This window comes from Amblyomma mixtum, chromosome 6, assembly GCF_055824585.1.
Source record: "Amblyomma mixtum isolate Tamu chromosome 6, ASM5582458v1, whole genome shotgun sequence".
NCBI classification, from domain to species: domain Eukaryota; kingdom Metazoa; phylum Arthropoda; class Arachnida; order Ixodida; family Ixodidae; genus Amblyomma; species Amblyomma mixtum.
The window spans coordinates 34,323,939-34,348,775 of NC_143017.1; the positions used below are offsets into that span (position 1 = coordinate 34,323,939).

Consider the following 24,837-nt stretch of genomic DNA (forward strand, 5'->3'; position numbering starts at 1 on the left):
GCGCCATCGTTGTCGACCATCCAGCCCGAAATAGGCATGCAGACGACGATTACCTCACCTTCCGTTGTGCTGCAGCAGTCTCGGGAGCCACCGCTCTTCCAAGGTTCCCCAGGCGAAAACCAGACTGGCTGGAGAATTTGTGCGCGACAACAGATGGACAAATGACTCCAAGCTTCAGCACGTGTTGTTTTCACTGGAGGGCGCAGGTCGTACGTGGTTCAAGAACCGGGAGCCATCCCTAATGGCGTGGAGTGTTTTGAAACACCAGTTCCTGAACGATTTCACCACGATGCTTCGAAGACAACAGGCCGATCTGCTCCTTCAGTCCCAAACTCAGCTCCGAAATGAAAGCGTACTGGTGTATTTCGGAGACGGCAAAGTTAAAATTTCGTCGGGCTGATCCGGATATGCCAGAGCAAAAGAAACTCCAGTACACTCAATATCCGGTTACGGCAATACGAGCGTCCGCCTTTGGCCATGACTGCGGCAGCCACTGACATCAACCACTGACCTGTTTCGCGAAACCGTACGAGCTGTTGTTCCCAAGGAGCTCCAGAAGCTGCTCCCCGCTACGCCGCCTGCGCCAACAGTTTCTACCCTATCCGAAGTTATTCGGGAAGAAGTGCAACCGGCGCTTACGACCCCAGCTCACTTTCAGCCGCCCACACCCCACCGCTAATGACATACGCCGCTGCTGCTCGCCGTGCACAACTGTCAGCCGAGACCGAACATCGAGCCGTACCTCTCACACGACGTCTACAACAGCAAACCTCAGCATTTCCCTCAACGGAACTGACGTCACTGCACCCATCGACACAGGGGCCGATTGCTATATCCTCTCAGTGAACATTTCGCCGCAACCTGGAAAAGGTCACCACTCCTCGGGTGTGCCCACAGATTCGTACAGCCGGGGGTCACTTGGTTACACCGACTGGGACTTGTACATCAAGAGTGACAGTTGAAGGCGCCAACTAACTGGCAACGTTCGTCACACTCCAACGTTGTTCCCGTCACGTCATTCTCGGAACAGATTTCTTGACTGAGAATGCCGCGGTCATCGATCTCCAGTCAAAGGCCGTGTGCTTCTCTACACAGAACGCACAGACCACCCGACCGCGCTTTGTATTCTGGATGACCACGTGACTATTCCACCTCGTTCGTGTGTAATGGTTTCTGTCGGTGCCGAGAGTGTGCGGAATTCTGAACGCGTCGCGGAAGGAAACCAGACTGGAAACACTGCAGCGCGGAATGCGCGCGCGCTCGCCTAAGAAAAAAGAAGCTGAAGTGTCTGGCAAGAGGATGCTACACTTTTGGGCTGCTACCGACGTCCGCTGTCGTCGCCTTGAAGCTCTCCTACTTAGACGTACCCAACCGTGCCTGACGTACTGAACCACGCATGACAATATAGTTCGGATCCCACCGGCGGCATGTGGTTGTTTTTTCTTCTGCTTTCTAATCAATTAGCTTTAAGTGACAACATATTCAGTAATATTCTTACTTGATCAACAGCACAAAAAAAATAAATTCATTAAAAAAAATCCCCTGTGCTCCTTGGTTTCTGAGGCTATTGGCTTCTCCAATATAGTTAGTAGATAATGTAAAATGTGGAGGAAGTTATACGATTTCTCATGATATTCATATGTGCACCAAGATGTTTGTATTTTCGGGAGAGAATGAAAGGGGGTTCCGCTGCAAAACAGGTGGACTGGAAGCAACATCTATCACTTCGCCAGAGGTGGAGGGCCGCGGACTCCCCCGACGGGGGTGAGCCCTGCGGGATGCCGACCCATGATCGGCTCTCCCTTCTTTCGAGATGCCAGAGGATCCTTCGCTGCCATTGCCTGGGGCGTGGATGGACCTGTCATAAGCTCAATGAAAGTGGCCTCAGCAGTGGCCGTAGTGCTGTGTGGTACACCGCCCCTGAGCAACACATCAGCGATATTGTATTTTGCTGTGAAGAAGAATGTGTTAGCAACCGCAAATCGCCTGCCTCCTCACTTCTTCAAAATGAAATATTTTCTTCGGTCTTTCTGGTGATTATTTTTTTGTGCAGGGTGAACACACCCTGCAGTACTCAGTGTGGTCTCCTTCGCACTTTTCGCAACGTAGGGCTGCGTCGCATTCCTCAGAATGGTGTGGTCCTTCGAGTTTCGCGGCCGAGGCAACTCAATCAGCCGTGACGAAAATTCTGAAAATTGAAACACCAGCGAGAACCGGGTATGTAGTGTCTCAGGTTCTCTTCATCTGGAGGGCTAGTTAGTTCTCGAATGGCTTAAGCTTTTTCGCGCGATATTTAGTCACATTAGTCGTGGAATGAGGTTGTCACCTCCAGAGAGCAGACAGAGTAGTCGATAGTGTTTTCCTTCTGCCCTTTTCAAGGCGTCTTGAACGGCATTCCAACGCAGAAAAGTTGCGGCTGATAATACCAGTAATGCCCTTATACAGCTCCGCATCGATTAAAGCGCAGCGTACGCGGACTGCCTGAATGTACAGAATACAATGGCGTCAAGGCCCTTCTATTGAATTGTATTGGCTACATCGCTACGCTACATGAACTGGCGACTCTCTCTCATACAGCTTCGATAGTTTCAGGCAAGGTTCTAGTGTTAAATGTGAGGATATTGTATCTATCCTCGTTATCCCCGCGGATTTTGATTCCATATGTACGTCAAGGGCATTTTGGCCGATGAGCTCTTAAAGCATTTCGGCTTTTGTTGGTTGGATGAAATCATTTTCAGATATAAATCATTTTCCTCCAGTCCTTGACCGTCGCCCCTCCACAAGATGGCCAAAAATTCCGGCGACTGGCGCCCGTGTGGCGATTACTGGGCTCTCAACAAGGCCACAGTGCCTGAGCGGTACCCGATTCCCCACATCCAGGATTTTACATCGGGCCTACATGGCTGCAAGATCTTCAGCAAAGTCGACCTTGTGAACCATCAGATTCCCGTGGAGCCGTAGGATATCCGAAGACCGCCATTATTACAGCTTTTGGCATGTTTGAATATCTGAGGATGCAGTTCGGTCTTCGCAATGCGGCCCAGACTTTCTTGACATTCTCGTCTTCGGCCCTACGGCAGAGATGCCCATAAGCTCCACCTGCGTCAAGTGCTCGCACGACTCAGCCGCTTTAGTCTTGTGGTCAACGGACCGAAAAAAGCGAGTTCGGCGTTGCAGAGTAGGACTTTCTCGGCCATCGCGTCAACGCCCTTGGCATTCGCATGTTACCGGCTCGGGTCACCACCATCAGTCAGTTTTCCCCGGCCCACCACCAGCTGAAAACTGCGCGAATTTCTTGGCCTCGCCAACTATTATCGGCGCTTCATTCCGCAATACTGCAGCTTCTCCACGACCTTCTCTCGGGCCACAGCAAGCCGACCGCTCCTGCTGCTTGGACCAATGCCGCTTACCGCGCATTCAGTGGCATCAAAGCAGCCATTGCCGGCACGACGCCCCTGGTTCATCTTAAATATCACGCGCCCACTACCGTCATCGTTGACGCATCGGACACTGTTGTCGGCGCGGCCTTGCCAACAGTTCGTCGCTGGTGTTTGGCAGCCAATCGCCTTGCACCTCCTGAACGCCGCTACAGACTTTCGGCCGAGAGTTGCTAGCAATATATTCAGCCGTGAAGCACTTCCGTCATTTTCCCGACAGACGCACTTTCATATCCTCACTGACCACAAACTTCTGAGGTGCGCGCTCGCATACAGCAGTACTTCCTACGCTTGCTCCCTGACTCCGCGGTTAACCTCGTTTGTGCCCTCGCCCCTACGTTCCTCCACCATACCGACGAACCGTCTTTGATGCCCTTCATTCTTTGGACCATCCTGGCATCCGCGCAACACTTGTCATGGCTCGTTATGTCTGGCCTCGCTTCGCATCAACGTCGACGTTCGCTGCTGGTCGCGCACGTGCCTGAGCTGTCAGCAAAGCAAAGTGCATCGACACACTGCGACACCGCTGGGCTTTTCCTTCGCCATGGATTGAGCGCCTAACCTTCGTCCTGCTTGGTCTCCGCACCGCACTTCGCAGTGACTCCGTGTCCCTGGCGAATTCTTCGAGCCCGCGCCACCCACGCCTGCTGACGTCTCAGATTACGCTTACCGTGTATGTAACGCTATGAGCACTGTACGTCAGCGCCAGTATTCTCGTCGTGTCCACGTCCCCCCCTCCCCCCGACCTTCAGCGGTGCACTGACGTCTTCGTCATTCCCTCCCGACCGTGCCAGTCCTCGTCGCGGTCGCGTACGATTTGCGCCAAGGCCCTCAGCTTTCCGCCATTCACATCTCGCTCATGGCTTCATCTTTAGAGAGAGAGGGGGGGGGGGGCTATAGCGTGTCATTGTGGTCCGGCCGCAAAAGACGAGGACAGCCCCTAGCACGCCTGCCAAGCACGCGAAGACTGGATTTCGTGGCTGATTAACTGCATGCCGGCGGCACGGTGTCCCATTCCCGCCTGGTTGAGCGCGTCCAGCCAAATGTATCTGTCGAGACCCGACGACGACTTGTGCCTGCGATTCGTCTCCACAAAAGCAACTCTTTTTCCGAACAGCGCTCAGGATGACGAGTTCCACTTCGCAGAACTGTTAGGAAGTGCTGATATTGACCTAAGTAACTACATGCCGCCGGCGGGAACCACCGGCGGCATGTCATTCTTTGAAACCTCTTGGACGGAGCAGATCCTGGCAACACCCATCAAGACTAACTAAATCTTTCCAGTCATTCCACACACCCCAATAAGTTGGGGTCCTATGCGAGAATAAAGTCTTGAAATATTTGGCACTTAGAGTCAGACCATTTTCTTCCCCAAAAAGGGGAGGGAGCGTTATAAAATCCCCAGCTTCTAGATATAACTATATTACATACATTCTTTTCGCTGGAGGGCGCAGCTCGTACGTGGTTCAAAACCAGGAGTCGTGACGTGGAGTGTTTTTAAAGATCATATCTGCTCCTTCAGTAGCGAACTCAGCTACCAAATGAAACCGTGCTGGTGTATTTCGAAGAGATGGCGAAGTTATTTCGTCAGGCTGACCCGGATATACCAGATCAGAAGAAACTTCGGTATGCCGGACTGGTTCGCAGTCCACCGAGCACGGTCGCAGAGTCCCTGTCGGCGGCTAGCGCCATGGAAAGACACTCGAGCGACACTGGAGGCAAATATACGAGCGTCCGCATTTGGCCACGACTGCGGCAGCCACTGATATCAAAAACTGACGTCCTTCGCGAAACCGTACGAGCTGGCGTTCGCGAGGAGCACCAGAAGCTGTTCCGGGCTACGCCGCCTGCGCCAACGGTTCCTACCCCGAGGTTATTCGTGAAGTGCAAAAGGCGCTTACGAACTCAGCTCACTTTCAGCCGTCCACAGCCCCACCGCTAGGGACATATGCCGCTGTTGCTCGTGGAGAACAACCGCCACCGAGACACCTTCGGGAAACCCAGGCCTCTTTGCGGCCGCTACCACCTGTTCGTCAAGCTCCAGCGTATCCACGTAAAAGTGACATCTGGCGTACACTGAACTACCGACCACTCTGCTATTACTGCGATGAGCCGGGCCACCTGTACCCCAATTGCGGGTATCGCCAGATGGGCCTGCAGGGGTTCCCTGCCGATACACCACTTCGCAGCCTGGGCAACGACCCAAGAAAATCAACGATTATCTGCCCGAATCTGCCAGCGATGGCACGCAGGTCGGCATCCCCACATCGTTCCTCTTTTCCTCGTCGGTCTTACGGTGACTTTCGCGGCGGGAAGGTCTCCAAGCACCCGCCAGGAAAACTAAGCAGCAACCTTTGAGGGGGAGGTTGCTCATCGACGCAATGTACAAGACCCTCCTACGCCGCAACTAGGTGGACACCTGCTGCACGACCGACTGCCGACCAAAACGCATTTCCTTCGACCGAACCGATGTGACTGCACTCGTAGGCACATGAGCCGATTACTCTATCCTCAGTGGACATTTCGCCGCAACCCGGAAAAGGTCACCACTCCTTGGGTGGGCCCACAGATTCGTATAGCCGGGGGTCACATGGTTGCACCGACTGTCATCGACCTCCAGTGAAAGGCCGTGTTTTTGTCCCCAGAGAACACATATATACAGTTTCTGTCGACGCCAAGGCAACAGACTGGAAACACGACAGGGCGAAATGCGCGCGCGCTCGCCTAAGCCTAAGGAAAAAGAAGCTGAAGTGTCTGGCAAGTGAATGTTCCGCTTTTGGGCTGCTACCGACGTCCGCTGTCGTCGCCTTGAAGCTCTCCTACTTAGACGTACCCAACCGTGCCTGACGTACTGAACCACGCGTGACAATATAGTTCTAGTAGATCATGGATTGCTAATGTAAAATCTGGAGGAAGTTATACAGAACAAATTGTTACTGTTTTATACACTCTAAGAACTTATACTCTCTATGATAGAGTATACCGGCTACTGTACTCTCTTTAGCAGCAGTTTACTCCGGCCAAATTTCCTAAGGAGTGAAACGCCTCCTTCGGTAAAGAGTAAAACTGTGATTGCACTCCCTCTAGGGCCTGAGGGAGTTGGGTGCTGTTTATTTTCTTAGCTTTTGTACTGCAGCGGAGCCATATATACAGTGACCTGTGACTCGCATCTCATCCAAACTAGTGATAACCAAAAACAACCAAACAAGAAAGTGCGCTGTGCTCCACCCACAGAGCCAGACCTTGTACATAACCCATACGTGTACATAACCCACTTTGGAGGTTATTGCGTTGCATTCATACAGCGTATTTGATTTCATTTCAATGGATTTTACGTCCCATAGCGACTGCACTGATATCGCGACATCCCAAAGCGAAGTGCACAAACATCGCGCAGTGCATGAGGCTTTGGCGTTTCGCTTTCATCGAAATGCGACCGCCGCGGGGTTCTGAATAGTGTATGCGTATAAGGAGAGACTGTCATGGTAACAGTCGAAATTTATCCTAAACATTAGTTTATTGCTGTGTGAATATATTTTATGCCCTTCGGAACCGCCATTCACATTTTGCAACATCTATTTCAACCCAACAACCTCCAAGGAAAAGCGGTTCGCAAATACGAGCGATGCTTCTGTTAAAGGAAAACACTTCTGTCAGATCCCGTAAACCTTCGCGGTCGACAGCGAAACATTACTCTAAATACTTTATATTCCATTCCTACTACTGTATGAATGATCGACGAGTGCTCTAGGGAAGCTACAGATCATTTTAATACAAATAATAGCGCATCAGGACACCAGTTAACTCGTTCGCGAAGGGCGAGTCAACATACCGTGCACCATGAAATTGCTGTCGAGTAAAGATTTTCCGTGGCGTTCGGATGTTGCATTTACTGTTTCATCATTTACTCAGCTGTGCCAACTCTAACCAGCCAGCGATCTACCAATTTGGTGATCAGAACTCGCGACACATACGCGCGAAATTGCCGCTAAACTCAAAATGTTAGTATATATAACTTTTCAAAAGCTTCACCATTCGTCCCAAGTATAGGTGTATAGGTGTATAGGTGTATAGTATAGGGCGTCAACTCTAGGGAGGTCTCACCTTCCGGAGTGATGCCCCCAGACATCGTGGATGCCTGATTGAAGCTCAAGTTAGCCACCATGGCGTCTAACCAGCAGTTGACTGTTTCAACACTCAACATATGTGGACTCCGTTCAAAGCAGAAACAGGTACAGTTACGCCGATTGCTCAAGAAACTAAGATAGAAAGTGAAGTGGATACAGAGATAGCTCTGCGACCTTTCCTAACAGATTACAACGTCTGTGTGTCGCACTCAGTGGGTCTTTTGGCAGGTTGCTTTCTTTTCTTAAAGAAGAGTCTACCTATTTCTGACTTTAAGTACCAGGTTGACATAGAAGGGCGTCTGGTATGTTGTGACTTTCGACTGCATGGCGAGTCGTGGAGGGTTATCAATGTGTATGCTTCGAATAATCCGGTGCGACGAGCAGTATTTTTTTTCTCGACATTGCAACTCTCCTAGGATGTGATCGTTATGTCGTTTTCATGGGTGACTTCAACTGTGTGTGCGACCCACGCGATCGCAAAGGTGCTAACTAAAACGCCGATAAGAGCTCTGGTATATTATTGTCTTTTACCGAAAACGCAGGTTTAATTGATGCCGGATTGTCATCCGCCTTCACATACATCAGAGGAGCCTCACATTCACGCCTCGATCGCATTTACGTTTCCGTAGATCTCCTTAAGCGGCACATTTCATGTGATGTCAAGCCTGTTTCTTTCTCAGATGATGCTATGGTCATTGCACGGATTGGAGAATGCGCCCGTCCCAAATTTCAGCCGCAGTGGGAACTGTGGAAGCTTAATTCCGAGCTTCTAAATGATGAGCATTTTCAGCAGCGAGTGATGACAGCTTTGGAATCTTGCTTGGTCATGGATGTCCCATTATTTGCTGCTTGCGAGATGTTTAAGCTAGAAGTTCGTAGCATAGCTATTGAGATCGGCTCCGTGAAGTCTTATCTTAAGCATGGTGAGGAGAAACGGTTACTTCAGAGCCTTTATAATCTGCATGCGCTTGAATGTGAGGCTCCTGGCTTGTACCCAGAGGAAATTGGTCCTGTTAAGTGCAACCTTCAGAAGTTTGATGCTGAACGCTATCGTGCGGCCCGTGTACGATCCCGCAGCAACCGTGCTCTGCACTCTGAGGAGCCTACTAGACAGGCCTTGCTAATGAGCGTCGTCACGTGGCTGCCAAGCGAATTTCTGAGCTCTACTGTGGTGGCGCCCTGGTCACAAGTACAGATGTCATAGTTACCAAGTTTGAAAACCACTATAGCTCTCTGTTTGCTACCACGTCTAGCACTGCTGATGATGATCATATAGCGCGATTGGTGTCCATGATTAACCCACTCAATGAGGATGAGTGCAAGGCAATAAGTGGCTCTTTAAGCTTGGGTGAACTGCAAGATGCAATTGATCAATTCCCGCTTTCGAAAACCCCGGGGCCTGACGACATCTCAGGAGAATTTTATAAGGCATTTAAATCCGTTCTAGCCCCTGTCCTGCTTCAAATTTTTGAGACAAGTATTGATGTTGAATTTCTGCCTCAGTCATTTACGAAAAGTCATTGTCTTTCTACCAAAAACCGAGGATAAGGAAAAACTTCGATTTGTAGATGGCTACAGACAAATCACGCTTTCTAATGTAGATTATAACATTTTTGCTAAAGTACTGTCAAATCGGCTGCAGCTTGCAGTGTCTACTTTGATTGAGCCTCATCAAACATGTGGCTCGCGGGGACGATCAATACAATCTAAGCTACTTGTAGCGCGTACAGTGTTGCAGTATTGCAGTGACGCTCAAGAACAAGTATGCTGCAAATTGACCTGGCAAAGGCATTTTATCAAGTGTGCCATTCATTTCTTTTTGCACTTTTAAATCACGTCAATCTCGGTTCAATACTTTCTACTGGCATACGCGTTTGTTACAAATCCTGTACCACGCGCTTGATTGTTAATGGCTGTCTCTCGCAACCAGTCCCAATTCAGTCTTCGGTGAAGCAAGGGTGCCCACTGTCTCCGCTCCTGTTCGCATTATACTTGGAGCCACTTTGCATAAGTGTTATAAACAGTAGAGCTGTCAATGGTTTCCGAATAATGGGCCACGAACTGAAGGTATTGGCTTATGCAGATGACCTTGCGTTTTTTTGTACTGATAAACCAAGCATCGATGAGGTTATTCGTTTAACGGAGGACTTTGGTTCGGTGTCAGGAAGTCGGATTAATCGCTCTAAGAGGTGCGGCCTTTGGTTTGGTAGCTGGGGTTCGACACCTGCTGAATATGCTGGTATAACATGGACATGCAGGCCACCAAAGTACCTTGGCGTCCCTTTGAGTGCCTATAAGCATAGCGCACAACATTGGAAAGACCGCGTGTCAACTCTTCAGCGCTATCCTCAAACGTTTGTCCCCCATGGCCTCTCAATTTTTGGCAGGGCGACCGCCTGTAATCTGTTTCTCGCCACTAAAATATATTATGTACTGCAAATTATTCATTGCGCAAGACTCCCTATCCAGCGTTTTCACAGGGTTTTTGATACTTTTGTGTGGATTCGTCTTTTGAATCCATGAGGCGTGATAACCTTTTTCGGCCTGTAAGCGCTGGCGGCCTTGGTCTAGTTCACCTGTATGTCCGACAGATAGTGTCACGTTTCATGTTTTTCCGTGACACTACACACCCAATAGTACGTTCATTCCTGCAAACAAATTTAGTTCATATTTTACCCAACCTCATTGTGTCTTCCAATGTTTGTGACCGTCCGTGTTTGTGGGGCATAATGCAAGAGGTGTATTTGGCTGTCCGTTTCCCACTTGTTCGTTTTTCTCCTGAGTTCCTTTTTTTAGTGTCGAGGAAAAAGTTGTATAAGGATTTGATTAGTATGCTCTTCCCTCCGCCCATGTACCGCTCTCTGTATTTTGGTTTACCGGGGGGCACGACGTACTCAAAAGAGTACGTAAGATGCCAGTCTCGCCGTGTACAAAGACCTTTTTCTTCAAGTTACACACCGGTACGTTGCCCGTTAGAACATGGTTAGAGAAAAAGGGCATTTTTGTATCTACCGTTAATTGCCGCCATTGTGATGAACCAGAAACAATTGAGCATTGTTTCATCAGTTGCAAAGATGCAGTACTCTTCTGGGATATCCTGCAACGCACATTGAAAAAAAGAATTCATCTGACTCCACATTCTGTTCGCTATCTCACTGCGCTGCCATTTGTTGATGAACCGCTGGACATGTTCTTTCTGATTGGACTGACTGCACAGCCTCTGGAAAACCCGCATGATGGACAGACACTGTGAACCTGTTGTGTCCGCAAAGGATCACTTCAGTCGAATGGTTGTTCATCTAAGAGACGTGTATGCCCAGACTGAGTATGAACCGGAGTGGCACTAACTATTAGTGATGTGCTCTGCATTGCCCCTTTTCTAGTGCATAGTCTTTTCAATATGTATCGTTTAACACTGTTTTCATAATGGCTTGTATATTGTTCATGTACATAGAACATTACATCACTGTAATAAATACCATGTTGAATAAAAAAATAGGTGTGAGGTATCGCACTCGGCTCGCAATGCAGAGTTTCCCCGGTTCGAATCCTCGCTCCGGCGCAGCTTTTTTTTTTCCCAGCCATTCGTAATAAATGAGTGTCTCTACTCCTGCAGAGGGAGTACGCCTTGCAGGAGTGCGGCGACTCTGGAAAAAGGAGTGAAATATGGGACAAGCGTATACTCCATCGAAAGGAGTTCCCCGCACTCCTTTAGTTCTTAGAGTGTAGCTGACGATGCTGACTGCAACCGGCACAAGTTTTGTTTTCACTTTGATTTCGTGAGCAGGGACGCTGCTTTGAACGAGAATCGTAACGCCTCCCGAGTGTTATATCAAACTTTTAGACGCGATTGCGATGTTTCGTGATATTCATATGTGCACCAAGATGTTTGTATTTTCGGGAGGGTATGAAAGGGGGTTCCGCTGCAAAGCAGGTGGACTGGGAGCTACATCCATCACCTCGCCAGAGGTGCTGGAGGACCGCAGACTGCCCCTACGGGGTCCTGCGGGATGCAGTCCATGAACCGGGCTTCTCTTGTTTCGAGATGCCAGAGGATCGTTCGCTGTCCCTGTCTGGGGCGTGGATGGCCCCGCCATAGGCTCAAGAAAAGTGGCCTCGGCAGGTGCCGGATTCTGTGTGGTAAAGCGCCCCTGTGCAACAGATCAGCAATATTGGATTTTGCTATGAAGGAGAATGTGTTTTTAAGCACAAATCGCCTCCTCGCTTGTGTAAATGAAATCTTTGGTCTTTCTGGTGATTATTTTTTTGTGGAGGATGGACACACCCTGGAGTACTCTGCGAGTGCGCAACGTAGTGCTGCGTCGCATTCCTCACAATGGTGGTCCTTCGATGCGCATTTCGCGCAGGTTTCGCGGCCAAGGCAACTCAATGAGCTTGGCGAAAATTCTGACAAGTATCCTGGTGTTCCTGAAAGTAGACAATGTCGTCCTGCTGTCAGTATTACCTTTCATGGGATTTGTTTTACATTTATTTACTTACATAAGGCGTGGAATGAGTACCCTAGGGCCGAGGTCGACTGCACTAAGTTCAGAAGACATCGACAGATACACATCTGTTGTCACCTCCATGGAGCAGAGTAGATGATAGTGTTTTCCTTCTGCCCTAATCAAGGCGTCTTGAGCGGCACTTTTACTGTAAAAGTTGCAGCTGATAATCCCAGTAGTTCCCTCTCACTGCGCTGTAATGAAAGAGCTTTAGGGAGCGCGTGTGGCCTCCCTTAAAGTAGAGAATAGAATGGCAAGGTCGTTGCAGTGTTGTATTGGCTACATCGCTACGCTACTGGCGACGCTCTGTCATCGAACTTCGATAGTTTAAAGCATGTCCTCGTTATCCTTGCGGATTTTGACTCTATATGTACGTCATTTGCATTTTGTCCGATGAGCCCTTAAAAGCATGTCATGGAAAAAATCATTTTCAGATATAACGCCTCGTAGTGTGTTGAGAGAGAGATCGGTGAGAGTCACGAAGAGAGAGATGTAGACGCAATGTTTGAGAGTTTCGGAAACTGGATGCTGTCGCGCAGTTCAAGCACGTAAGTGACCATTTTTGATGCCTAGTAGTAGCCAGGGCTCAAGGTATCTGCTAAGCCTTTGCACACAATGAATGCGGTATTCTTGCTTGTTTTTCTTCGATTTTACTGTGGATTACATGGAACTTTCAAAATGTTGGTTTATTTTTCGGGAAAAAATCTGCCGCATCGTTCCGCACCCTTTTTTCAGAGCGCAATCATGTTTGGAAAGGAGGGGAGCCATGAAATGCATGTTATTCGGTCACAGTGCCAGGCCATCGACCATGGCACCTACAAGGGGGCGGGACAGGAACTTGCAAGCAATCCCTGCCCACGCCAGCTATATAACCCAGTATGACAGAAGTGTGGTTACATAAGGTTAACCCTTGCCACTATGTAAAAAAGGAAGAACCGAGAAGGGAATAGTTTGAAAAAAGAAGAATGCGAGCTGGCAATTTTTTTCCCGGCCGGTTCGGATACAGATATTCCCAAACAACAGGCTATGAAAGAAATCAGCATCGGACGATTTAAATTCAGTGAAACTGCGTACACACACAGCTGCTGCGAAAATATAGCAGTTGAAAAGAAAAGCAATCACTAGCATACATTTAAAGAAACTTGTTTGTGTTCTTTTCTTCTGATATAAACTGTTACACTTTGTGCACTGAAATAGAACTGGTTAATCCCTGCCGTGTATCTGTGATTACTTTTTTTCTGATGTGCTTCTTTTACCGCGCTTTTTATTTCGATGCTTCCGAATTAACTTATCCCAAACTTGAGCTCCCTAAACAGTTTTGGTACATGACTACCCTGGAAGCTTTCCGGGTCCAGCTTGGCGGCACGAGGCTTAATATTAGGTGGCCCTCTGCAACCGTTGCATTTCAGGCATAATAATTTTTCTGTGGACAGCTGTCAAATGTGCCCATGAGGTTGTAAAAAAATCTTGCTTTGTGAGCTTCATGCATGAGATCCCTGAGCAACGTTTTGATGGGTTGTGTTTGTGCATGATGCTGACATAAAAGTGGCCCACATAGTAGACGCACTGTCACTACAGCAGTGAGGGTGCGAAGACGACACCAGCGCCCCTGCAGTACTAGCGGCTGCTTCACGCTCACTCGACAAAGAGGGAAAAAAGGCAGACGGGGAGCGTGGCGGTTCATACGGCGCGAGGAGGGAGGGGAGCACGAGCGACGAACAAGGCAGGGTTGCGGCATAACGGCTTTTGTGAACCCAGATGACCAGACCTTCAGTGCAACCGGGGGCTTGCTGTCTCCTGATCCCGCCTGCCTCCTGCTGCCTCGGCGAGTGGGCGCCTTGTTGGGCACAGCCAGGTGCTGCCCGATCGGGGAACCCGCCGCACTGTTCATGTCTGCCGTCCCGTGGTCAGGGCCTGCTTCCGTGACAAGGTACCTCCCTTGCCGTGCCCGGTTTTGCGGACCTGGGCGGCCGTCTCCGCCCTGAAGTGCACAGGCTTCTTTCTGCATCAACGTAGCCACTGCTGCGTGAGCTCCCTGCCCTATTTCCTGCCGCTGCAAGTTCAGGCCTCCGGCGGTACTTGGCCCCACCGCCTCTCTGGCAAATAAACAGCTACATCTCCCCTCTCCCCCCCCCCCCTTGGACCGCTCATTATTATTGATCATGGGCCGCACAGTACTCAGCAACTATTTTTATTCTTTCGCCTCACATGCTCGCTATGGGACAGTTGATCTTCCGGGGCCCCACCTCAGCGGAGGACGCTCGAACTTGCTTGGGGGACTTTTTCCCCTCACAAATTTGGCGTCCGCTCCGGCAGGACCAGGCAGAGCGGAGTTTGCCAGTTCCCGGCATTCGAGAAACAAGATGAGCGCGCTAGAGCTGGTTGTTGCAGGGGAGCGCATGGGACTTCAGGGAGCCGAGCTACGGGCGTTTGTCAATGAGGCACTGAGGAGAGCGCGAGAAAACCGTGCAGCAGCAGAAAGGGAGGCGGAGATAGCGTGTCGTACGGCAGAGATATGCCGTCATGTGGAAGAATGTCGCGTCATGACGAAGATCATCGTGCACTCGAATTGCATGCGGCTCGGTTAGATGCAAATAAAGCTCATCAGGGCAGCGCACAGCATTCGAAGAGGAGATTGTTCGTTTTTCGTGTGCTAGAAATGGAATTCTTAAGCAAGGTGACTTCAGCCTGTGGAGGTGCCTGGCGGCGCCAGATATGATGCAGCAGATATGATGCAGCGCTACATGCAGAGGTTGCATGTAGCGCGCTCAAAGAGCACCAGATGCTCACTTTGAATGGAGGTTTTCACGGTCATACAGCACTCTGCTAGTAAACATGGATTGCGAGCAGGCAGAGTAGGCATCCATTTGTGCTCGGAAGCCGATATTTGGAGAAAATCGAGCGTGGGCCCTAGAGAAAGAATCCCAAGTATCAGTCTGTAATCAGCAGTGCTTCATTCATTGTAGAAGTAGTGGAAGACACTGTTTCCCCAACAGAATGGTTTTTTTATTCAAGCTCACGAAAAGGCTGAAAGAATCTTCCCTCCTATGAATTCGGTTCATCCCTTTAGAAAGCGATAGATCACAGGCATTGTTCTAAATCCCGCAAGGGATCAGGGGTTGAAATGGCAAAAACAGCACGAAGTGCTGAACCCATGGTTCAATACAATATAGGGGAGATTATCTGTGTAGAAGACGCTTTGCCGTATTTTTCCGCCATGTGTAGTAATAAGCTTGTTATTATGTCGAATCCTTCGAGTGGCCAGTGGCGGTTTTTCCCACATATTTTCAGAGGCGCGTTTTTAGGCTGGTGTGGGATGGGAAAACCTGATGTAGAGTCCAGTGTCCGACAGTCTCCTCAGATACCTTAATGGGAAACCTTTGTTTTTCTGTTGTGCGTTTTTTTTTGGTCGTTTCGGCGGACATTCTGCCATGTTTTGTGTCTTTAGGTGGTGTATGTAGTCTGTACACAACCTTGTTGTCTCATATAGGAAGGCTGTCTGAGGGCGCGACTTGAGCACACGTGTGTGTAGGCGATAAAGCCTCGTACCGTTCTTCACCCCATCTATAACGGCGAACAAGCCATGCGACGAGAAGTTGTGTACAAAAAAGACGGAAACTACGCGGATGGGCCTGCTGACATTCACGCGGCAGCAGTGGACATGAGCTAGAACGCGTCCTTAATCTCTTCAAAACTCTTAAAACTGTGTTTTTTAGGTTTTTCTGTGCGATGCCGGCCGGGTGAGGACAAACAAAGAGTGTTTGGCATGTCATAATCTGCTGCCTCAAGATGGTATGGATGCAAGACTACCATTCCCTCGTGCGACTTCCCTCGTGCGACAGGACCGCGTCCTGTACTGCTTCGAGGATTTTACGTCTGGCTACACGGCGCTCCACTGGGCGGCTGAGTACGGAAGTGCGGAGATTGTAAAGCTCATTGATGGCTCCTACAACCTCATCCCCTAAGTGAAGTCGCACGAGGGGTATACGCCTATCCATCCAACCGGCGTCTGGGTTCAGCCAGTACCATATAACCGAGCTACTTTGGGCTTACGGAGCAGATGCTAGTGTCTGCGACCACAGTGGGCGCAAACCGGGCCAGTACCAGAAAGTAGGGATCCCACACACAGCCTGTTAAAGCCACAGGGCTGTATGGCCACAAAAGCGTCCCCCCCCCCTCCGCCGAACTTCCCGGTCTCCTGACAAAGACCTTGGCTTAATGCGGATGGGGTCTTTCAACAGTACACCTAGGCGGAAATATTTGCAACTGCACTGGTTTGGAAACATTTTACCACCAAACCAAATTCTGGGGTGAAGGAATGTAACGTCTAGCTGATGACCAACATGCGAAATTGAACAAAAAAGATGTAGAAGAGATTAAAACAGTTCGATGAAAAAGGCCAACCTCATCCTCCCAAGGGTTTCCTCTATCGACTGGAGTGAATCACAAGGAGAGGAAGATCCTAATATGTCTATGCACGTTCTTGGATAAAATAATGGCAAAATGCAGAAAAAGAAGAAAGCCTTGGATCATACGAGTTCTCCTTAGTCGAATCAAAGCACGATATTCTTACGGGAATAAACGCCCAGGGCTCGGCGCACGCCGACCAAAGTGCCCAGCTCGGAAGATGAGGTGCGGGGACCGCGCGGAGGAGCGAACGCGCACAGACGAGGAAAAAAGATTGGGGCCCGCCGGCGGTATTCCTTCGGCTCTCCGACTATGATATAGACTTTTCAGCCAGTTTGTAAACTCCAAAGATTTGACTGTCGTGAAAGAGCTGAAATAAATTAGATGCAGATATAAAAAGTACACAATCCGCTACTGCAGCCAAAAATTATCGGATGTCTCCATCGATCCTCATAGAACCTGGCGTAGAGAGTCAATGACCTCCTACAGAAATTAGAAAAAAATAGTGTCAATGCAAATAACAATTGGAGGAACCAGTCTAAGTGGTAAAGTTCTCCCCAATGAGTTAAATACGCTTTTTGGCACGTGGAGCTTTTCGTGCAACTTGCAGCATAGCCTTTGCCTATGTCCCGCTACTCCTGTAGAGGTTAATGATATAATATTGGGTCTAAAAAATAACTGTTGCTTTGGTTTTGATGGCAATGAACTATGTCATCTGTCAATCGAGGCTGCTTTGTTTAAGGGCAGTGCTGCAAATACAATTAGCAATAATTATTCATTCACCTATATCAGTCCTCCCGTCGTTTTTCAAAATAGTGCAGATAGTGATTAATGTTACAATCACAAACTACCTTTATAAACATGATTGGATTTTTCAAGTCAGTCGGATTTCAAAACAACAAGTCAACTGAGTCTGCCCTGCTCAGTATGAATGGCAAGCTCACCAAAAACACAGAAAACATTTGTACACATTAGGCGGCGTCTTCCTAGATTTTAGTGAGGGATGTCGGCTTTCGTAGCCTGGTGTGCAGACGTGTGCGTATGAGCTCCGGCTATTTTTCTTATTTTGACCGACTTTTCACCTTCAGCCGAATTTATTTTGTCTCCCGAAGATCATGGAGGTGCCCCCGGCACCTGCACTGCCCATTTTTGGGAGCGGCACTTCAGCTGCCTGCTGTCTGGAACTCCCATCTCGTCTCATTAAACCTGGGCTCTGATCTTCAACCGTTTGTCGGTGACATATTTGGTGGAGGTGCTGGGTAACGTACCATGTACTCGGACTTCGAGGGCACTCTTGACGCCTGTTCTCCACGCGTGAACTCAACACCCGTCCACAAAGCGAGCCGACAACTCCGCATTCCGGGAACACCCAGCCATTCGTCCTTAACGCACCTCTGTCACCGCCACCGTTCCACGGTAACAGGTTCGAGGACGTCGAAGACTCGTTGGCCAGCTTTGACCGAGTGGCGGCGTTCAATGAGTGGGACAGCGAGCGCAAATTGCGCAACGTCTACTTTGCGCTGCAACACCCGGCCAAAACATGGTTCGAGAATCACGAAGCTTTCTTTACCACCTGGGAGTTTTTCGTCGAGAGCTGCTAGAGACATTTGCCACAAGCGAAAGAAAAGAGAAGGGTTAAATCGCCCTGCATTCGAGATAACAGCAGCCAAACGAGAGCGTCGCGATGTTCATCGAGGACATGACGCGACTGTTCAAAGTACGCCACTTAATGCGCAGCGTAAAAGAGCAGCTGTTTGCAGGACTGGTCCGTGACCCGCCAAGAACAGTGGCCGACTTTACAGAGAGGCCACGGGTATCGAGCGCTCTCTGCAGGAACGGGACGCGCACTAGGGACGTCAGGCTACTGTAGCAGCCGCTTCCCGGTACACACACCTACGTCGCAGCCCGCCGAAGAGCTTCGGGAGCTGGTAAGAAGAAGCCTTGTGCGCGAGGAAGTGGCGAAGCTTCGCTTCAGAGCTCGACAGGCCACTGTCGCTGCCGTAACGGACGTGGTCCGTGACGAAATCCGACGAGCTGTGCAGCCGCCCCAGCTCCGCACCAGGCGCCCTCCGTTATGACGTACAGCGACGCACTACGGAGTCCTCGGCCAGCGATGCAAGCCTTTTCCCCCGTCGCTGCTGTGCCAGTGCCATCTCTGCAGCACCCAACCGCAGAAGTACCCTCCGTGCCGCAGGAGTCTGGGCCCCCCATGAGCAAAGCGCACGTGTGGCGTACGCCAAATAATCGGCCGCTCTGTTACCACTGCGGGGAGCGCGGCCATATCCTCTGTCACTACCCGTACCCCAGAATGGGTTTAAGGGGCTTTTCACGTGACGCACCTCGACCGCGCGACGGTGAAAGACCACGGGATATCGAGCTGTACCTGGCTGACAATGTGCAGTCCTCGACCTCGCAGCGACGCCAGTCCCGGTCACCATCCCCAAGGCGGTTTCCTTCGCCCGGCCGCCCCTCATCCTCTAGCCAGTCCGGAGGTGCATCCCCACATCGGGAAAACTGAAGACGGCGTCGCCCGGAGGTAGGGCCGCCGCTACTGGAACGTGTCAAGAGCCTCCACCCGAAGATTCGCCGCTACGCTCCGACCGACGACCTCAACGACGCGCTGCGACCGACTGGTTTCCGCCGAAATTCCGGTATCCGCCGACAACCATCACGTTACCGCACTCGTGGATACCGGCGCCAATTTTTCTGTAATGAGCAGTCGGTTAGCCACGGCCCCGAGGAAGGTTCTAACCCCCTTGGTCTGGGCCGCAGATCCGGACAGCTGGTGGCCATGTCGTAACTCCGATTGGTGTCTGCACTTCGCGAATCCAGATCCGCGGTGTTGAACATCGGCAATTACAGAGACGGGAACGTTTATGTGCATTGTCTTGACGGTGAAATGAAGAATGAAAAGCCTTGTAAACATTTCTTCGAAGCGTGCAGGATACTAGCTATTCACAGGAACCAGGATGTAAGGGAGGTAATTGAAGCAGATTTGATTAGAAAAGCGGGTGCATCGTGTGTCAGCGCACCATTCATTTCACTCACTTTTAACAAATCAGTGTTCTAAGTGCGGCTGCCTAATGTCGGCATTTTCTGTTGGAAGACGTCATGAAAGAAGGTGTATATGTCATGCATTTGTTTCAATAAACGATTAGTTGAAAATGAGCGCTTGTGCTGTCTGCGTCTTTCTCTGCCTTCGTTCGCATGCGCTCGTACGTTGTCTGCAATGCAACACCAACTCGGCTATCAGCCTGTCCTTTCACGGCGAAAGCACTCATACGATCATCAGAGTCGTACTTTCCCTGGTTGCTTTCCTGTGTTGCCCGAGTGCTCCAAGACCTCAAATGCGGTTTTCATTTCCTTAAGAAGTACGGTGCCGTCATCAACCTTCAGGAGTTAATCGTGTCGTTTTCCACCCAAGACCCTGTCGACGATACCGTGGCACGCAGGGCTAAGTTGTGCGTCTGTGACGACCAGGTACTAATCCCGTCAAGAGACAGCATGTTTGTTACCGTAGAGTGCGACAACAGCCCCAGCACTCGTGGCATCGCTGAAACCAACACCTCGCTGCTTCTGGGTCGGCAAGTGTGTGTAGCTCGCGGAATTATTGAATTGAACAGTGGGCGAACCGAACTCTTGGTGACCAATTTTGGTTCAGAACCTCAGTGTTTGCCTAGCAAAACAGCTATTGGATATTTCGAAAAACTTTGTGACTTGTGAGACGTTGTCCGAAGTACCGGCATCAGTGGAGGCGCCGACCTCCCCCATGAAGACCGACGTGAACCCGAACCTCCCGTCTAATCATAAACGCTGCCTGGAGAGCATTATCGAATCTTTTCGTGGCAGTTTTGTCTCGACCTCCAAGGTTAGGTCAAAACGAAAGAACGGGACGCCGTTCGCCGACAAGTTCAAGAAATGCTCCAGGACGACGTGATACAGCCGCCGACGAGCCCGTGGGTATCGCCTGTCGTTCTTGTGGCGAAGTAGGATGGAACCCTACGGTTCTGTGTTGATTATAGACGTCTAAACAAAGTCACCAAAAAAGACGATTATCCTTTGCCATGGATTGATGACTCCCTGGAGCTGCTACGCCCCGCAACGTATGTAAACAGAATATATTTTCAGTGTCATAATTACCATCTTTCAAAAAGAAACCGTAGTCTGAAGCGGAGGCCAGCGCAACTGACCAGTTCGCGCCGCCGCAGGTTCCAATCCCGCTTCCCCGGGTGTAAAGTTTTATTTCTTAGTGTTGATTGTACCTTATTTTTGCAATATTTAATTTATTTGCGAAAGAGCGGAAAGACGTAGTTTCTGTAGTCAGGAAGTAGACGAGGCGAACATGAAAGGCGGCTCGCTTGCTCCCCGGGTATAAAATTTTTATTTTTTCATTGAGAGAGCGGAAAGACCAGTAAAAAGTTGTGAGAAACAGGCGCAAAAGGGACGCAATACGCACGGCAGTTGCATTGCGGTGACCGAAAGAGACGGTCTGATCTGGTCGTGACTCAGAGCATGACGAAGAATGGGCAAACTAACGTTTTTGCTCTTAATAACCCTTCTACGTTTGCAGCCATCCAGGTTCCCTTCGACAGGCCAGGTTCCCTTTGTCAGGCTGAACGGCGTCAAGATGCTTAGTGTTTGGCATGGGCCTGACTATCGATCAGTGTGTCTGTATCAAGTCAATGAATGAATACGAATAAGCAGCTGTAAAGTTGTGGGCGGAATTAAGAAACAATAAAAGATGTGCCAAAGATAAACCACGTTTAATCTTGCCTTTGCAGCTTTTGGTAAGTGAAACTCGGTTCTGAGAGGTTCTAAGATAAAACTTCCAGTGAAAACAACAGAATAAATAAGCAGCATCCCCATAAGATAATTACGAACTAAAATTTCAATTCAAGAAATGGGGAAGCTAAAAGCCGGGCCTTGCCAGAGACAAGAGGGCGAGAAGTTTCCTCCCACCGTGCTTGGCTACGGGGCCCCCTTGTCAGCGCCAGGGCACCCTTTTTAGGAGTTTACCCTGAACACAAATTAGAATCAAACTTAAGATACGCATTAATATTCCAATGATGTTTAAATAATGTATAACGTTGTGGAATGGTATAATGGGGTCATCACCTAATAAAATTAAAAGGATGTAACAGTATGTGGCATTTGTAAAATTTTTCAAAATGAGCTCGGCACTGAAAGCGGGGCGCTACAATGCTCAAATTCATATGGCTCTGCACCTAAAAGCAAGTATGTGTAAGTTACTCGTTTGTGTTTGGTTTGATCTGGCGCAATCACTTGGTCGCTTGGGTACCTGCGCCGGAACTTGCGCAACGCCCCTAATAACGTGAGAAAAGTCGGTTACTTAACAATTGTGCGTCCTCAACAAGAATTTGCTTCACCTCGTGGCCCCCTCGTAAAAATTACCTAACCAACATGCTTGAATCCGTACAAAGTAGAGCCGCTCGTTTCATCACACAAAAACACAATCCCCTTTCCAGCACCACTAAGATCAAACTTGATATCTCCCTCGAACCATTAGATGTTCGTCACTCCATCGCCTTTTTTCTTGTTACTTCATAAGTATCATCACAGCACTAGGCCATCTTTTGCACCTCGAAGAACCTTCACGCATTTCACGCGGCCTACATAATCAGTGTAACATTAAACGCATTTAGGGAAGAACCCTACCTAGCCTTCAATTCATCTGCACTTCCACGTGCCACTGCTCTTTGGAATGATCTTCCCAACTGTATCGCATCTACCTGCAACCACCAATCATTCTAAGACCAGCAGCACAAACATTTTCTTTAATGACATCTTCTTGTTGATAATGTATTAAGTTTTGGTGTATTGTGCAATTTCAATCATTCTTTAGATGTGTATTGGGCACATGCGATGCACTCTTGCTACTTTACTTTTTGTTGCTTGTGGCGACGTGTCTTGTAGTTACGTTTTGCCCTGCTTACATTTAACTGTTTTTACTTTTTGCCTTGTATTGCGCGTTGTATTTAACTAATTGTTCCTATTGTGCTAAATCTGTTAAATTGCCCCCTTACTCATTGACCTTCTGGGCCCTGTAAGGTATTTTGAATAAATAAATAAATAAATAAATTTTTTATTTGTTCAAGAACCTTCTGTCTGCCATCTAGACATCAGCGCTCGCAGGGGTACGCTATGTTGCTTTTCCTGCTACGGAGTTTGCAAGCTCGTTCCCTGCAGTCCCAACACGGCTGGGAACCCAAGACAAGTGCACATCGTACCCGCGTATCATCGCAAGTGAATGTAGCTAATATGCAGTGAAAAGACCTTTTGTGCATATGTGAGCGTTAAAAACATTCTTCGCGACTGCATGGATTGTTCGCAGCATTCTACACACAAGTTTGCAATAGGCGATGTTCGGTACGCAGCCAAGGCTATTTCGTAAGGAATTATGAACTGGTCCAACGCCTTCAAAGTGCGGCTGCTAGAGTGCGAGGAAGTGGGTGACAGGAAAACGCCGTGTTCTTTAGGTTTGCAGGGTTCAAGTGTGAAATTTGCTACAAAGGATAAGAGAGAGTAAATTCGCACAATTTGCAGCGAAAGCAAATGGCTATCGAATATAGTTTCCAAAACAGCGACCTGAAGTCAACGATTACATCCCAAGAGGCGCTTAGAGTGAGCGGGACGCGCCGGTGGGGCCAAATCTGCCGAAGGATGCAATAAAGCAGGCAGCAAAGTTCTCGCCATCGCTTGTACAAACATCGCCTATGTAGAGCATGCAAGCGGTCACCGGACATACTTTTGAGTAAATTAATTTAAACTCGATTCAATATTACTGATCTCATTTGAGACAGCAGGGACAGTAAGCGATAAATGCCGGGCCTACGCGATTTCAGCAAAACCGGCTATCAAGTGTTTCGTTGGCGAGCGATCGCATCGCATCGGCGCTTGCTACGGAGCTGTTCCAATCCAAAGTCAGCAAAGGTTCAACCGCTGGTAATCAAGGGTTCAACTGCTGGAAAAGTGAAGAGATTACGTAACCTAAGGAAAGTGCAGGTTTCGTTTTAATGTATTACCTGTATAGTGTAATAGCTGTTTTCTGCACATCTACGTAAACAAGAGTACTGGAGTAGCTACAGCCACCGTCGTCAGAACGTTCCTGGTGAAATTTTAAGCTCACACTGTAAATTCTGAATTGCGCACTTTTAGCACTCATTTACCGATTACGCAAAGTATTTGCTAAAAAGCTACCGGAAAAAACGAGCAGCGGTTCAGCTACTGCTGATCGTGGTCAGAGAGCGAAAGCTGCGGCATATGAGGCAACTATACGGGGCTTGGCGTCTGTAACGTTGAGTGCGTTCCGGACACTGGACAGGCAGCGCGCCCACCTTGCAACCATGGCGGGTGGCAGTTAATGGTTGATCGCTATACTTTGATCACCCAATGAACGCTGCGGCCTACTGCTGCAGTGCCCCCTGTTTGCCACAACGTTGTTAGGGCTAACACATGCAGCCCACATCTCCCTCTCATCACCCCACGTACCTCAATGCACGATTCAGGTTCCCACTGACCAAGGGAGTCATTATGAGCACCTCCTTTCCTTAAAATGATCTGAAACGTTGTCAACACCCATTACCACTAAGAACGAAGACGGCCAAAAGCTTCAGTGCCGCTTTCTCCCACAACGTTGTCAATGCCAAAGCATGCCCCCCACATGTGTCGCTACCACCAGATAACTTAGAGCACGACTGAGGTGTCCACTGTGTCAGGGAGAAAGTTATGCGCCTTCCTCTGCTTTCGAAGCTGTCGCTCTTCATCGGTTTCGTAGCTTAAGGGGACAGGGTAAGCAAAAAATCTGAAAAATGTCAATTTTTAGTTTTTTGCTAAATATGAAATTACATTCTTTTCTGCATGGTTTGATGTATCACACTTCCTCCTGGGCAATTTATGTCAACCTGGAAAAGCTATCTGAAAGCAAAGCGGTCAGCGACACACCCCTTTACCAGCGATGTGTTTTTTCCGTTTTTACTAAAAACTAAAAAAAAACTCGAAATGTTACGGAATTTAGCTGCAAGAGACAGCTCTCTGGCAACCATCCAAGCTCTCTGGCTACCATTCAAGCTCTCTGGCAACCATCCAGAACCCGAACGAGTCCTTCAACAACGTCGTATGGGAGTGTGCTAAAAAAAATGTCTTTGCGGGCCTACAGACAATGAAGATTGCTACATTAGATGCTGTTCTGACCTTCAATGATGGCGCCATCACAAGAACTAAAGTTCTTGAGGCATGTGGACTAAGTCCGGGCAGCAACGCTGTCCGCTGGCTGAAGCAAATCGATCGGCGTCGAGTTTACTTTGCTGATTGAGCTACGCAGCAAGTGACAAAACAGGCACG

The 24,837-nt window shown here is 49.1% G+C and overlaps 2 protein-coding genes across 5 annotated transcripts in view; one reads left to right on the forward strand and one right to left on the reverse strand.

The window, feature by feature from the left end:
- LOC149338760 (glutamate-gated chloride channel-like) overlaps positions 1-24,837 on the reverse strand; it is a 495,321-nt gene that overhangs the window by 234,670 nt on the left and 235,814 nt on the right. The window lies entirely within an intron of this gene.
- LOC149338762 (uncharacterized) overlaps positions 2,785-24,837 on the forward strand; it is a 91,992-nt gene continuing 69,939 nt past the window's right edge. Inside the window, exon 1 of the mRNA XM_089549996.1 lies at positions 2,785-2,957. Within this exon, the coding sequence (XP_089406122.1) occupies positions 2,785-2,957 (173 nt within the window). The remainder of the gene's footprint in view (positions 2,958-24,837) is intronic.